Raw genomic sequence first — 16,240 nt, 5'->3', positions numbered from 1 at the left:
TTCCTTTGGCTCTGACAGGTTTGTCCAGGGCATGGCAGCATTCCCTGAACCAGGAGCCGGTGACACATCCTGGAGTCATGGAATGGTTTGGGTGGGAAGGGACCTTAAAGGACATCCATCCCCTGCCATGGGCAGGGACACATTCCACTGTCCCAGAATGCTCCAAACCCTGTCCAGCCTTTCTGTCCGTGTCCCCAGCCCCTGTCCAGCCCTGTCCCCAGCCACAGCCGTAGCCCACAGGCTGAGATCAGCCCGGGTCAGGCTCTATGTGCTGCAGTGTCCCAGGTAGCAGCCAGGTGCATTCTGCAGGACACAGGAGCCCAATTCCCCACAGGGATCACAAGCTTAGACTAAAACCTTACATGAGAAGAGTTCGTTCCAAGGCTTCACTATTTTTATTTGAAAACTGACTTGTCTTTGGATAGATTTCCTTGAGGCAGCCATGCAGCAGCTGGTGGGCAAAAGGTTTCCTGTGTAGAAATTTGCAAACTAGAAAGTAAATATTTGTAAAGTGAAGAGTGTTGTTAGTAAATTTCAATAGAGGGGTTGAACACGACAGCAGTGCCTACATTGCAAGAGGCAGGGCTGAAGCAGGGCACGATGGCAATAGGAAGCCCCGAGCCGGTCGGTGAACACTTTTGGGCTATACAGTCAATATTCATCTCAGTCCCGGTCGGTGACTCTTTAGGCTATACAGTCAATATTCACCTCAGTGCCGGTCCGTGATTCCTTAGGTTATACAGTCGACATTCACCTCAGTCCCGGTGGGTGACTCTTTTTGGCAATAAAGTCAATATTCCCCTCAGTCCCGGTCCGTGATTCCTTAGGCCATACAGTCAATATTCCCCTCAGTCCCAGCCCTTCCCTTCCCGTCCCCTGATGAGGGCAGCAGCCCACGCACTCCGCTAGGGGGCGCTCACGACAGAGGGCGGGGCCGCCGCTCACACGTGACCGCGTGTCACGCGCGGCGCCGGGTCACGTGCGGCGTGGTAGACGCGCTACGTCTGCGCATGCTCGCGCGGCCCGTGCGGTGTCGGCCGGGAAACCCCTCGGCGCAGCGCTGAGGGCAGGGGCGGCCGCGGGAGCCGCCATCGGGGCCGAACCGGGCCGAGCGGGGCCGAGCCGGGCCGAGCGGGACCGGGCGCGGCCCATCCTGAAGCGAGCGGGGCGGCGCCGGGCCGAGCGGGCCCGAGCCCCAACCCGAACCGAGCGGAGTCGGGCAGAGCCGAGCGGGGCCGAGTCCTAGTCGAGCCCGAACCAAGCGAGGCCGAGCCCGAGCCGAGCCCGAAGCGACCGGGGCCCGGGCCGGGTCGAGCGGGGCCGAGAGCAGGAGCCGGGCGGGCGCGCCGCGCTCGCCGAGGGCCGCGGTCGTTGCGGGGCGGGGACCGCGGGCTCGCCACGATGGAGAGCTGAGGCCTGCCGAGCCCTGAGGCCGCGGCCCGGCCATGGCGCAGCGCCGCGGGCTCTGAGCGCCGCTCGCCGCCCCAGCGCCGCCGCCCCGGCCCCCGCGGGCCCTGCCCGACCCCCGCGGGCCCTGCCCGACCCCCGCGGCCCCGCCGCGCCAGAGCGGGCGCCGCCCGCGCCCCGCCATGTCGTGCGTGCACTACAAGTTCTCCTCCAAGCTCAACTATGACACGGTCACCTTCGACGGGCTGCACATCTCCCTGAGCGACCTCAAGCGCCAGATCATGGGCCGGGAGAAGCTGAAGGCGGCCGACTGCGACCTGCAGATCACCAACGCGCAGACCAAAGAAGGTGCGTGGGGTTCGGGGGCAGCGGTGATGGAGCAGTGGTTGCTGTGGGCTCGGAGCTGTTCCTTTGTAGCTGCTGCTCTCACAGCACCGTCCGAGCAGATCTGCGTGCGGAGGTGCTGCAAAAGTTTGGGTTTCCCGGAGTTGTGGGTGAAATGGGGGCGGTGGGGGGCAGGATGTGTGACCATAACAAATCTGCCTGCTTTCTTTGAAATCTGGCAGAGAAATGTGAAGGTTATCACAAGGAGTATAGCGCATGGCTAATTTCAATGAGGGAAGAAAAGTGAGTTTCAATGAGGGAAGAAAGTGACAACCATTGAACTTTGTCGTCAATTTCTCTTTGCCTCATTCATTGGAAAGTGCTTTGCTGCTTTTTTTACCCGCCTTTCATTGAAAGCAAGTGCCCCTTGCAGTAATTGCTATCAAGCAACAATTTGTATCGAGTGTATCACTGCGTTACAATTTCTGCAGACCCTTAAAGCCTCTCTCACAATCAGCGAAAAAATTACTCTGGGGAATTCGTGTTAATGTAAGTTTTCCAAACAAAAGACGCCGTAGTTTGGATGCTCCTGAGCATCATTTCATCATTCTTGTCTAATGTTGTTTTGATTTTTTTTTTTCTTCCTGGCACTTAGTGCTTGCTCTGTCAGGGCAGTCCTGAAGTTTCATGGCAGAACATTTACAGAGAATATATGTAAGAAATACATGTTTACAGTGAATATATGTTCTTTGGGAAATCATGAATTCTCTTAAATCTAATAAATAGTGCTTGATTCTGTGGTGTGAATATGGGTTTGTGTTACTGTCATGCTTCAGTTTGGTAATCTGCCATCCTGATAAGTTTGAATGTGATTAAAGACTTCGGAGTGTGACTTTTCAGAAATGAAAATAATTGTATTTTCATTCCTTTTCATCCAACGTTAAACCTTTTTCTTTCCCCACCCTGTGGTTCTGTATCTCAGTAGTTTTTTCCTTTAAAAGTTGTAAGAGAAAAAAGATGCAGGTAAATGTCCCCTCATGAAGTATTACTGCAGCATCCATGGTACCAGATTGACCAGGGTGTTACTTTGTTTTCACATGTAACCAGAGTCCAGGGAAGGAAAGGAGTTTGCCTCGCTAGAAGCTGGTGTTGCCTCAAGGTGAAGTTAAAAAAGGATCGTCCTGAGTCTGCTAGGCAGGTTGTGTTGCACTTTAGCCTCTAAAAAATGAGTATCAAATTTTAAATATATAACTATGTAAAATACATAATTTTAAATTCCATATTAGTGATACACATGCTTATTGAAGCTTTCCTAAGGGTGTTTTCCATGTGAAAAGGCAAAAATCTCTCTGTGGTTTGCAGAGCATAGCTAGAGAATTTATTTCCAAAGTCTGTGTCTGTCAAATCTTTGGTTCATATGCATAATTGTGAATCTCAGTTTTTATTAATCAGATGTAAATGCTTAAATTAACCTGCAGAAATTAAAATAACAACTAGACCGGGATATTCTACCTAAGTGGGATGTTAGGAATTCTTACGTGTGGACATAAGTATTGGGTTTTTTAACTTTGTCTATTCAGGAGTCCTGAGTAAATGTTAAAATGATCTTTGGAAAGAACAAAGTGAGCCACGATTGGTCCAAGATCATGGAAGCTTTTACAGTTCTGGGTCTGTTACTTTTCCTAATGGAAAGCTAGTAATAGGAGAACTGCTAATATAGGCCAAAAATACACAGGATTTTAAATATCAGTGGGAAAAAAGGATATGATGGACTGTGTAAGATTCTGGGAATGCAAAATGGGTGGGTGGGACCTGTTTTATGTAGGGGGTTCCTGTTCCATACCTGCTGTCAAGGCATGTTCTCTAAAGCCTGTGCTTTTAAACTTGCCTCCATTTCATTGGATCTGGATTTTTTTACTTGTCTTCTATGACAGGTGTTCCTAGAATATTGTGGAAGAGCTGTGAGCTCCACAACTGAGGTCTCTTGAGTGTTCTTTCCTGTGCTGTGACATTCTGAAACAGGACACTAGGAAAATGTGCCGTACTTACAGGGCAAAATACCAAGAAGAAAAACCCCAAAGTTGGCTCTGAGCTGGTGTGGGACGGCTGAATGGTTTTGGGGCAGAGTAGTGCCCCAGCAGTTCAGCCCCAGGCTGACACCACAGCAGAGCCCAGGGGGCCCTGAAGCAGGGCAGGTGGTGTAATGCGATTAATGATTGGGAGTTGGGTGGATTTGATGGACTCATCCCTTCAGAGCAGGGCAGGGGCTCTCGTGGGGCCAGAGCTGTGCAAACAGTGCCGTGGAGATTCCCTGGGCTGTGTGACCTCCTGAGCCGGCTTGTTCCAGATCAGGGATTCCTGCTCTGGGGGAAGCACAAAATCCAGCACCAGTGGCCCTGTCTGTTTCTCTGCAAGTTTCAAGGCTGCCTTTGTAGCCAGCTACAGCAGTGGCTTGTCCCAAAGTGAGCAAGTGGTGGTGATGAGAACAGAGTTAAATCCTGTCTAGGGAGAAAATGTGTCCCAGGGAATTCCCTGTGTTCTGGTGGGGACAGCCTGGCATGTTGGCAGGCTTTGCAGCTCTTACCTGCACATCCTTCCCCCAGCAGCTGCTTAGCAAGGCTTTTGCCTGCCCTGGCACACCTCGGCTTGCTTTCCAAGGACTCCTGGTGAGTTCTGTACTCCACCTGAGTGAAAAACCTCTCAGAGTGCTCAGGCTGTTTGGGCAATGCTGGCAGATAAAGCCATGAATGAAAGCAGGCCAGAAAATAACATGGGAACTTTTGTCAGTAACTTGCTTATAGCATACATAAACACAAATTATTAAGACTAGCAGAAATTCTTATAATAGATAAATTAAAAAGTGGGGGTTTTAAATTTCTCATTCAGTATGAAGCAGCATAAACTTGCCAGCAAATCTGAGCTCTTTGCACCTAGCTGTAAGAAGGCTGTGGACACTGATGCAGTAGTTGATGTCGGATTTCTGTGTCAGTGTGAGGCAGCAGTCAGCTGACTAACTAGTTTGCCTCCATTCATGCCTTGAAATACTTAATCTGGACTCTTTCAAGCTACTATTTTCTTGTAGGATAAACAGCAAGTTTTAGACTGTTGTGTCTCTTCTGCTCTAAGCTTTAATGTCCAGATTTTTCTTTGTTTTTACAGTCATTTTGTGTTAGTTGGGTACTTATAATCACAGCTCAGATTGAGAAATTCCAGTAGCCACTTCCTGGCCGTCACTGGTGGTAAAACAAGTTTGAGCTATATGGGAATGGGAATGAACAATGCTGCTGCCTCCAGCTTGGAGCGTTTCTGTTGGAGCTCTGCTTGGACACGTGTGAGCAGAGCTGTGTGGAGGTGGCCTCACTGCTCACCTTGAGGTGTGGATTCATGGAGAGACAGGGACAGGCACAAGTAGAAACAGCTGCTCTGGGCTTCCAGAACTGCAGCTGGCACCATCTTCCAGGTGTTTGTCTCGGCCTCAGCGCTGCTTGAGCTCCTTGTCCATCAGAAAGTCCTGCTGTGGCCTCTTTGACAGGTGGCTGTGTGAGGAGCAGAGCTCGAGGGCTTGTGTCAGGATGTGGCTTCTGTAAGAGCTGCTGTTTCTGTCACTGCTAGTCCTTTCACCCACAGTTTTAATCTGCTCTGCAGTCCAGAGGAGTCTCGCTGTTCGGTTCCCTGGGGGGACGATCAGGAATTAGTTTCAGCTAAATGATTTCTCAGTTTTCTGAAGAAATGTTCTGTTAGCTGGAAATAGAAGTAAAACTTTAATTTCATGGTTGAAGTGATGTCTTCTGCTCGGTATGTTTTGGTGTAAGGGAGGTTCCTGCCTGTAGGAATAATATACTGAAAAATTGAGCATAAATTGTGAGATACTCGTATTTTGTGTGTGATCACTGAGCAAACTCATCCCGACAAAGCTTGACTAGATACATAACAGTACTAGGTTTCAGACCAGTGCTTTGATTCAGTCTGCAGAGTAAAGGATTGGAATAACTAACACTGCAGGCACATCGCAGGGAAGGACTTCTCATGGTGCTTTGCAACATTTAGTCATATACAGCCTCTGTAAGTTCCGTATAAAAACCATTCTTATGAAGAGGGCTTTGCATTTTAAGTTTATTCAAAGTGTCTGAGAATTGGATTTTTCTTTGGGCCTTATGTAAAAGGTCAAGGGGCTTTTCTTCTTTTCAGACAACCAGCACAGTACAGGCCCAGGCAGAGCAGGGATGGCTCCAGGCACATGCTGTTTTCCAAAGGCTTTTCAAGACTTCAGAAGTCATTTTGTTTGAGTCTCTCTTCTCTGCAGAGAGTGAGTGGAAAGAACTTGTGTCTGGTTAATTCAGACTGGATCATGAGCTTAAGGGAGGAGGTACCACTTTACTTTGAGCCCCTTCTGTCCTGCTTGTGAAAGCAGCTCAGAACCCCCAAGTGTTTGTGCTCCAGACTCCAGCGCTGTCGGTTTCAGTTGCATTTCTCTGTCAGGCCCTGAGCAGCTGCCCAGCCTGCTTGGGGACCGTGCAGCTCCAAGCACAGAGCTGGTGCCTCTGCTGTTCTGTCAGGCCTGAGCAGGGCAGCAGAGGGGAGTCAGGTGTACTTAACAAGCTGAAAGCATATTAAGAGTGCTGCAGAGTTTCCCTGCTTTAGCTGATGCCTGGTTTGTTCAGGACAAGTACTCACAGTCTTTACAGTCTGTTTTATGCAGGTGAGGCTCAGCTTTGGTTTGTTTTGCTCCAAAGATTTCTTGGTTTCATAGCCAAACAGAAGCAAAAACAGCTTAAAACAGATCAGGGAAAAACCTCATGAATTATCAGACTCTGCTTTAGTGTAATTTGAAACCGTTTTGCTCCTAGCATTCAAACTAACTTTAAAAACTGAAAATGGTTTTGCTGCTTGTGCTTGATAATCAAACCTGAAGATTCCGTGACAAGCTGGTGTGTTGAGAGGGTGAAAGCTTGATGTTATGTATAAAATTTTGCTTTTAGATCTGTAACGGGATTCTCGAAAGTGCTCTGTAATTACCTATTAAATACATTCTTACAAATTGACTAATGTTTTTTTCTGTATTGATGTTGTTTCCAGAGTACACCGATGATAGTGCTCTGATTCCCAAGAACTCATCGGTGATTGTGAGGAGAATCCCCATTGGAGGAGTTAAAGCTACCAGCAAAACATACGTTATGTAAGTACTGCAAACATTCTCTTGTTTGGGAGGGGTCAGTGTGCCCACCTTGTTATTGACAGCACTTGCAGAGGCACTGGGCTTGTAACTTGCTTGTTAAAACTGCTGCTGGTGTTTGCAGTCATGGGGTAGCTTTCAAAGTGTCTGTCCCAAAGGAGACTTAGATTTTGGTGTTCAGACACCAGCAGTGGTAACTTTGGAGATGATTCTATTGAGCTTGGTTTGGAGTTTATTTTTCTGAGATTCAAATTTTCTGAAATTCCTGTTTCCTCTACATGGGGAGATTCCTTAAAATATGTGTCTGCCTTTTTGACAAAGGCAGGTACACGTTCATGAACTTAGCATTTGTTCACGTCTCAAAAGAGTTTGATTCTGGGTGTTGGACTGTCACTTGCATTTGGGGGAGGTGGGGCAGGATATGACAGGTATTTTTCTGCCTCAGACATGGGGGGGTTATATAGTAGTCCTAGAGGAAAGACCAAGGGTTGCCAGCTGGTAAACCATGCAAACAAGGAGTTTCATTCCTAAGTGACTCCTGTGTGTTTCCTAAACACACAGTATTTGTTTGGGGCAAGAGATAAAGAACCATACCCTAAAGGGTATTGGCTTTTGTGCAAGTACCATGAAGTAAACCGTTAATCCTGTCCAAAGTCAAATCTCAGAAGTAGTTTAACACATTACCAAATGTACTGGGTACCTTTCTGAGTCCGTCTGTACCCGAGCTGGGATCTGTGCTCCGTATTTTAGTTCTGTATTTCTGAGGTTTACACCTGATTCTCTGTCCTCAGTATTGATTAAAATCACAGAGACTCAAATGCAATCCTGACTCCAGGATTATGGCTGCATTGATGTTTTCCTACTGTCCAGATCCTTAAAGCCGTGCCTCTTCACCACCAGCAGGAGATATTATTAGCTTGTGGTTTTTCCATGTCTTTCTAATGTTGGTTCTCAGGAAAGTACCCTGAGGAGTTACAGTGTGTCTTGAACAAACAATACAGCAGCATCCTGGTACCCATGAACCATTTGCAAGCAAAATCCCCGAATGGATGTGGCTCTGCATGTAACCTTGGGGCATGTTACTGCAGGAGCTGGTGCAGTGCTTCCCAGCTCTCCCTCGGGATTCTGCCCCCCAGCTTTGTGCCTCTAAACACAGCCTTGCTTTGGGGCTCGTTTCGCTGAGTGCTGTCCTGCCAGTGCACCTTGCCTGGTGCTGTAAAGCCCTCCAGAGAATCAAAGCTGGCAGCAAAGATTCTGTCACTACTGCTGTGGGGGATCAGCAAAGAACAGCACTGCTGTGGTGGAGTTGAAAATTACCCAGGCAGATGAGCCTTCTGTTCCCCAGCTGGAAACACTGCAGAAAGCACTGGCAGGGTGGTTAATGTTTGGGGATGGGGAATGTCTGCTGGGATGGTGAGAGGCCTTCAGAAAGGCACTGCTCACCTTGCAGTAAATGGCTGGAGCAACTATTGTGTGGTAATCCAAAGTATTTCCTCACCTCCTCACCCTCAGGAGGTATAATTGGGAGCCTGGGGGTGTTCAGCAGTGGCAGGAAGCTGAGCCTCTCCATTGGCATGTAAATTCCCCAGCAGCCTTTGCATTGCTTCTGCTCATGGGACTCTTTGGATGATGCGTGGATTGTTTGTTAGCTCTCTCAGTGGCTGCATGTGTGGTTCATGATAAGGAGCATGCAGGTCCACACCACCGAGTATGTGGAATCTCAGCAAGTTTTCAAATGTAATACATATTTCCTAAAATATTGTAACGTATTCAAGATTCTCTTATAGCAAATTCTGGCAATTAAGACCTTTTTTTTTGTCACAGGACTCCTAAATCGCACAAAATCCTAGAAACTACTTTCAGGTGACATTTCTACTACTACTTTTAGTCAATATAGCATATGTAACATGTTTAATATTTTGGCACTTTGATGGCTAAATATAGTAGATCTCTGAACACAGTGCTTGGGCTTCCACAAAGCAACACTGTTCTAGCCCTGTTCAGTGCTGCTGACACTGTTATGTTGCCCCTTTGTCACGTGACTGTTTTTCACTTGAGCAAACCTGCACTTGTAGATTATCACTGTTCTTCACAGAAACTGAAGCCCTGTACCTGGTACCTGTGTGCCTTTCCAGGGATGTACATGTTGGCCAAAGCTGCCCCACGCTTTGGTGATTGATTATTTGAGAACACAGAACTCTAGTACAGACTTCACATGGATTTGATACTTGGAGAGCAGAGACAAAATGTCTCATGACTTCCTCTTGCACTGTTGTGTTCTAGATCTGTAAGTCTTGAGTAATTTGTGACAATGTAGAAATGTGATTTTGGGGAGTTTTTTAGTTGCACCAAATGTACCAAGAGAGAACAGTTTATGTTACAAATAAATGTCTATATTTGCTAGAGAATTGGAGCATAATGTGATGTTCAGGTTCTGGAATCTTTGTGTCGGGTACAAATGATTTGTTTTAAATTCTGATCACCTTTATTTCTTCTTCTAGAAGTCGAAGTGAGCCAGTGAGTGGGACATCAAAAGCAGTATGTAAAAACACAATCTCACACTTTTTTTCCTACACACTGCACTTAGTTCTAAACAATGCAGCCTTTTATTAATTTGCCAAACGTTAACTTAATATATTTTCCAGTAAAACCTAGTGTATGTTGTAAATACTTTGTATTTGATTCAGCATAGTAAAAACTGGGTAATGCCATCATTTGCAGAGTTCTAATGTGAATATTGGTATTTGTGCCTAGTAATGCATTGTATTTCATATTGAATATGCCAGAATCTCTCCTGTATGACTCTGTGTTGTACAGATAATGTATGATCGTTTCCAGATCCTGTAGGCTCGAGGTTTGCACACTGAACATGGTGCCATGTTCTACATCTGTCTGTCTATAGCTAGTGATATGTATGTTTGTATAGGTTGTTGTGTGCTTTTTGTTTCTTGCAATAAAAACTGTTTGGAGTGTATTTTTTGCCATTTTCACATTGTATCACTTAGCTTTTGTTTTTAAATACCTTTTTTTTGCCTAATGGTTTTTGAAAATGTTATCAAAAACCACTGAGAAATCATTATTGTGAAACTTGGTGCTGTTCCTTACTTTTGACTTGGGGGTTCAAACAAATACCAAACCCAGCATATCCCAGATGTTTTCAGGACAGTTCTGTGCAGCTAAATGATTCCTTCTTATGTCCTTAAATATTTGGGTATTTGTTCCTGAAACTGTGTAATTGAAGTGATATTGTTTGGGCCCTCCTGAGTGCAGAAATGTCTTTAACAGCCTGACGTGAATTTCAATATTGCTGCTACACAGAGTGGTATTCTAAAGTTCTGCATTTGATTCTTTCCCCTTTATCTGATAAAGCAGTTTAGTTCAGCAGTTTGTCTGCAAATGACAATATGTAACACAAATTTTGGCACCAAGTTAGAGCCTGGGGCATTTGGGAGTGAAATCCCTGTCACTTTTCTTAACTTCTGCCTGCAGCACATTTTTGGGTCTGGGTGACTCCAGGGCTGGCTGCTGCTGTAATTCCCAAAGGTTAAGCCTTTCTTTAGTATACCACCACTTGGAATTCACATTTGAAAAGGGGGCAGCATTTTCCTTCAGGTTTGCAAACACTTGTACTGCTGCTGACATATAATCCCACACGGAAACCCGTGCCTGGTGATGGGCTAGATCTTAATGTGCCACTTGGGTCAGTACTGTGTGCAACTGTGCTTTTCCAATAGTCCTTAGAGAATCAAAGTATTATTTGGTGGGGTTTATTTTTTATCTTTATTTTAAGTATAACTTCTTCTCCTTCACTAGACTGGTGTGAGGCATTACACTAACCCTGGATCATTGGATCTGATCACTTGATCAGCTATTAGGATAACTTAATCTAGAAATTCCTGAACTCTGGGGCTGTGTTCTGGGAAGAATGCAGCCTCTGGTTCCCATGGAAACAATCAACTTCAAATTGCAAACTTACTGTGTGTAGGTCTAAAACCACTAAATGTAACATCCATAATTGTGTTGCTGATTGATTGCAATTCCTTTTGGAGATGAATGCCTCTCATTGTGAGTTGGAGTTAGTTGCACTGGCCCAGTGACCCTAGCAGTTAATGTAATGCATTTATGTAAACCACGTTTATAGTATTTGATCTAATTCAGATGGGTTTTTATTTCTTGAAAACAGTTCTTTTTCTTTTTGTTTACTAGCATGTGTATAAACACAAACCACATGTTCATAAATAAAGTTAACATTCTTTTAGCCTCGTGTGTTCCCTGGCATGTCTGTATTACATCTTACCATAAGCTAACGTAGATGTGTCAAAAAGAAAAAAGGAGAAATCCCAGAGTGGGAGGGAAAACAGTGTGAGTGAGAACTAACAGCAGGAAAGGAAAAGCAAAGCCATTCCCTGGTGTGCTCTGACTGTCCCTGGTCTGGGAGGGTGGAAGCCTTGAATCCCTCTGTACAGGCCCTCTCACTGGAAAAGCCCTGCAGCCTCAGCAGCCTCTGGGGCTAGGAACACAAATTCTTAAAGTTTATTTTTAAAGTTTATTCTTAAAGTTAAATCAGGTCTTGGTGGGGGGATTGTTTGCCTTTTTTTTTTTTAATTTTTAAACACAAATATTTCTGCATGTATTTCAGAGCAGAAGCTGGGTCTTGTGCAGTTGGAGTAAATCACTAGGAATCTTGTCAGTTATTGATGGAGAGTAAAGCTGCAAAGTTAAAATCAGTTTTCTTTTTTTAATGGATGCACAAAAGCTTCTTTTTTTTAGTACTTTTTCATTGTCATGCTGCTGTGGCAGCTGCCATCCCAGCCTTGGGCAGCCATAGCAGGGCGTGGAGCCTTTGTGCTGCAGGGTCGGTGTGGGTGCCTGGGAGAGGCTGGCAGGGCTGAGCTGTGCTCGTGGGGTCAGCGCCAGGGGCACACCCGGAGCCTCCCTGGCTGACCCTGTGTGTAGCCAGGCTTGGCTTTGGGGAAGGCCCTGGCATGGGAGTGTAGCGCTCCAGCAGTGAGATCAGCCTCTTCCTCCTCTTTTCTGTCCTCTTGCCCACTTGGCTTGCTGTTAGTTTCTGTTCAGTCTGCTGCACGACATGCGAGTTAAAACATCAGCTGTCGAGTTTAGGGTTTGGGGGTTACTTTTTCTGGGTTGTGTTTCGGTTTTTTAACAATACTTCTGCAGTGTTATCTTAGGGTTGCCTGCAAATTCATAGAGATGTTGTTTCTACTTGACCATTTTGAGGGACTGCCAGGAAATACTTCAGTAGAGATCTAAAAGGAAAAAAATTGGAGAAAATATAAGATGGTTGAAGGATGGCCATGGGCAAATGCACTGATGAGTACATTAACTATCTGTATGCTCCTTCTGGTAACTGTTCAATATCACCTCCTTAAAGAAATTAGACTGTTGCCTGCAGGCTGTATAATAGCAGCTTCCTGAAAAAACAGAAGAATTAATAGTTTATTAACTGTTTGTGTTTCAGTTCCTGGTCGGTACTAGACCATTTAATGCTAAAGCTTTCCTCATTTCTTGTTTGTTTCTGAAAAAAACACAAAATTATAGCTGTGCTTGCCCTGAGAGAACACTGGTCTGCTTTTTCATGTGTAAAAGAGTGGCATATGGAGGATGAAGCTTCAAAATGCTTGTGCAGACCTCCTTTTGAACAGAAGTAGGTACAAAGCATTCTGGAAGGAAGGAGAGATGAATCTTGTGGTACAGCTTGCAGTGGAATGAAGGTCTTTTTGTCTAGATCTCTGTGTTCCTCTTCAAAGGAAGAAGACTTTAGTCTCGAAGCATCAAGAGCTCTTTAGTCAGTAATGCAGGGATACTGTGTGTACTTTCCTGAAAACACAGAACAGGAACAACTTAGTGGTGTGAGGAATCATCTTGTGCATGGAAATACCTTTTCCCAGTCTGCTAAAACTGTTTCCTCAAATTCTCTACTACATTAGGTAGCAAAGGACAAGACTTTTTTTAAGGAAAGGTTTTAATCTCTTTGCTGACCTGTTTAGTGACTTCTTGGAGAGCTGTTCAGTTCACATTGTGAACTTTTATTCTATGTTTTTGAGCAGGTTAGATGTAGTAAGCAGTGATTCAGGTATCTTTCTGGTACTGTTGTGCTAGCTCAAGTGCTTCTAGTGGCATGATAAAATTCAATATACTGCAGAAGGAACTAGATCGAGTTAACCTTTCTACTTTGGCAAAACTGCTTTTCAGCACTAGTTGTCTGGCTTCTAGCCTGAGGATGTCATTCCTGAGAGCTGTTCCATAGGCAACTGGGAGGAGAGAAATGGAGACAAAAATTCCAGGCTTGTGCTCTGAATCCATGTTTTTTTCATCAGGAATATGCTTTGCAATTTCCTTTGTTCATTTAGTACTGGGCTGCTATTAAAGATCAGGTTTGGTCTGATTGCCAGGAGTCATCTAAATTCTCATTGATTTGGGTGGTGGGGCCTATGGTCTAGTAACATACAAGAAATCAGTTTTTAAATTTTTATAGTCTACTCTGTCATTACAAACACCTTTATTTAAATTATTTAAGCAGTTGGCTTTTCTCCAGAAGTGACAGGTTGTGGCTGCTGTTCTAAATTGGCTTGTATTTGGGTTTATTTGGGTACTGACAGGAGGGGCAGAGTGTGTTTTGGGGCTGCTGGGGATGGCCTTCATTCTGCCAGGCAGCTCTGGGTTCACAAAATCATCACTGTGTGCATATAGAAATGATGAGACATTCACTCATTCATTTGCAAACTACACTAATACTATGTTACCTGGAGTGATACTTCTTCCTCAACTAAACTTAAATATTTTTTTAAATCCTTTTTAGCTGAAAATTGACAACTTCCCATTACTATTTTGAAAGAGGTCCCTCTCTGAGATATTCTGAGCAATAAGTAGATCTCCAGTGGGGTTGGTTATTTTAATTTCTTCTCATAAGCACATAGATACTATTAAGCCATCATAGGTTTGGACTTTGTTTTGAATAAATACAAATTACACTGGGTTGGGATTTCATTTGGGTGACACTCAGGGGAATGTAGTGCAGGCATTCAGATTATAGTAGAGGTTAACTGTTGTTGTGTTTTGACTGTAGAACTTGAATATGTGTTTAATTTTTTGTGAACAGATTGATGACTCTTCTGCATCTATTTCTCTGGCCCAGCTTACTAAGGTATATATATATATATTCTTGTAAAATACTTAAAAAGTGTTTGCTTCCTATTTTTAAATTGATACTGTGACCTATTGGTGAATAATTGTTGTAATTGAAAGCCCTCTTTAATTTTTATTAACTTAAAGTATTTATTTTAACTTTAAAATGTGTGTATATTTTGATACTATCCTGTAAAGAGTAGTTCCCAGTTTGGGAAGATAGAAGGGGAGTACCTTATCAGCCTCAGCATAATGTTGCAGTATTACTCATCCTCAAGACACAAAGAAGAAGCTCTTCAGAAGCTGTTTTACCGTTTTTCATACGTTTCATTAATTTTGCGTTGGAAACTAACCCAGTTTGTGCAGAAGAATTTAATTGGCTGTAAGTTACGGACATTCCAGGGGGGTGTGACCACCACAAGAGAAGCGGTTCTGTACCATGGACAATTGCATGGCTATTTTTGAATCCCTAGTCATAGTTACAGACCCATTCTCTGAATGCTGCACAATTCCATAAATTGTGGGATCTATACAGTGGACAACCCGATCTAATTTGTTTGAACGCAGACTGTGTAAATTGTGTAAATGTACCTCATTGTTTATAGGAATATACCAATGTGTATGTGTGGCATCTGAGCAGCTGTGACCTTTTGAAACTGTTGTAATGCCATGTTTTGCTCGGGAACTGCTTGCATTTTTGCTCACCAATGTGTAATTTGTCTGGGAAAGCACTAGTGACTGCACTGTGTGGACAGCCGAGTGCTCAACCACCAGTCCCTAAAGCTACAGCCAGTAGAGTAGGCAGGGCCTGAGGCAGAGCAGCTAGTTCTTTGTCAGCAAGATAAAGGCTGGAGTTCATTTCTAATAAAAAGAAATCTCTTCCCACTGGTAACTTTTCCCCTCTTCGCTACAGAAATTAAATTGTATACATTTGGCCAAAAAAAACCCCATTATATATAAATATCTCTAGTTTGGAAGGTAGCCACCCAGAGAATTGGTCCCCATTAGTGCTGTCCCTAAATGTGTCCTCGGGTCTGTAACCTCATGTGAAGTTTTACTCTAAAGTGTGCAAAGCTGTCCAAGGGGTGGGGTACACATTTAAGCTTTTGAGGATATTGAAGTAGTTCAGAAATGGCAGGAAGATGACACCAAGTGGCTCAGCACTGTTACTCCCTCTAATGGCTCTAGTGCAGCCCGGCTCAGCACGGAGGCAATGTGTTAACAGTTCTCTGGTGATTATTACTATGTATGAAATGCCATATTTGAATTTTGGTCTATTCCTACTAATGTTTGTGGCTTTTGGATGTGTTTTGTAAACCGTTTGGGTTCAAACAAATTAGTCAAGTATTATCTGTAAAGCTTTCTGTAACTGTTAATGGAAATGATTTCATAGTTGGCGATCCGGATTCTGTTACTGTGGAGAAACTGTGTATATGAAACAACCATTTAATAAAATGTTGAAACTAGTTGGTTGCTTTTGTGAATGAATGCATACAAAACCAAACCATGAGTGCTTGAGCTGAGTGATAGGTGCTTGAAGGCCCAAGTCATTTACAGTCACTCCCTTAGACCCTGCTTGTATCTGGACTAGTGTGTAATAAAAACATTTGAACAAATATGACTTAAAAATCAGCTGACTTCAGTAATTTGAAGGTCTAGTTGTACAGAAGGTTTATATTACAATTTGTGTGTTAAAAGGACATAGTCAACTGGAAAAAAACTAAGATAGTCTTCACTCTAGTTAAATCACAGGAAGAAGTTAGGAGGGGGAACATGCAGTTTGCACTGCCTGCAGCTCCTGCTGGGCAAATCTCTGCTGTAAAGAATTCTGCCTTGCTGAGAGTTTGTAAAATCCTTTAGTCCTTTTAATACTTGTATGTCTGAAGCTGAGTTTCAGCAAACAAACCTAACTGCTCCACCTCTGTAGTTCTGTGTCCTTTTAATACTACAAAATGTAAATAATGCTGCTTGTATCCATCTTCCTTGTCCAGTGGAGAGCTTCTCCTGAATATAGTCTGGAGCTTAAAAATCGGCATTAAAAATACTGGATATTGTTGTTTATCTACACATAGCTTCAGTCATCTGAAGGAAATTGGATTGGTTACACAAGTCTTGCTGTAAGGTACAAACAGAGCCTAAGGTTTGAGTGCCCAAGAGTGCTCTTTTCTAGTAGGTTCTCAGGCACATAAA

The 16,240-nt window shown here is 44.2% G+C and overlaps 1 protein-coding gene across 4 annotated transcripts in view; it reads left to right on the top strand.

Annotated features, from left to right (window-relative positions):
- Positions 1 to 969: 969 nt before the first annotated feature.
- RBBP6 (RB binding protein 6, ubiquitin ligase) overlaps positions 970 to 16,240 on the top strand; it is a 28,239-nt gene continuing 12,968 nt past the window's right edge. Inside the window, exons 1-5 of one of the 4 annotated variants that reach the window (XM_014272352.2) lie at positions 970 to 1,755; positions 6,808 to 6,907; positions 8,729 to 8,767; positions 9,406 to 9,442; positions 14,025 to 14,069. In XM_014272352.2, coding sequence (XP_014127827.2) covers positions 1,590 to 1,755; positions 6,808 to 6,907; positions 8,729 to 8,767; positions 9,406 to 9,442; positions 14,025 to 14,069 — 387 coding nt within the window. In that variant the 5' untranslated portion in view covers positions 970 to 1,589. The remainder of the gene's footprint in view (positions 1,756 to 6,807; positions 6,908 to 8,728; positions 8,768 to 9,405; positions 9,443 to 14,024; positions 14,070 to 16,240) is intronic. The other 3 variants (XM_014272351.2, XM_014272353.2, XM_005494514.3) reach the window with 3 other exon arrangements.

This window comes from Zonotrichia albicollis, chromosome 16 (genome assembly GCF_047830755.1).
Source record: "Zonotrichia albicollis isolate bZonAlb1 chromosome 16, bZonAlb1.hap1, whole genome shotgun sequence".
In the NCBI taxonomy this organism is placed as follows: Eukaryota; Metazoa; Chordata; class Aves; order Passeriformes; family Passerellidae; genus Zonotrichia; species Zonotrichia albicollis.
The sequence above is the reverse complement of the archived record's forward strand: the minus strand, read 5'-3'. Positions and strand labels throughout refer to the sequence as shown.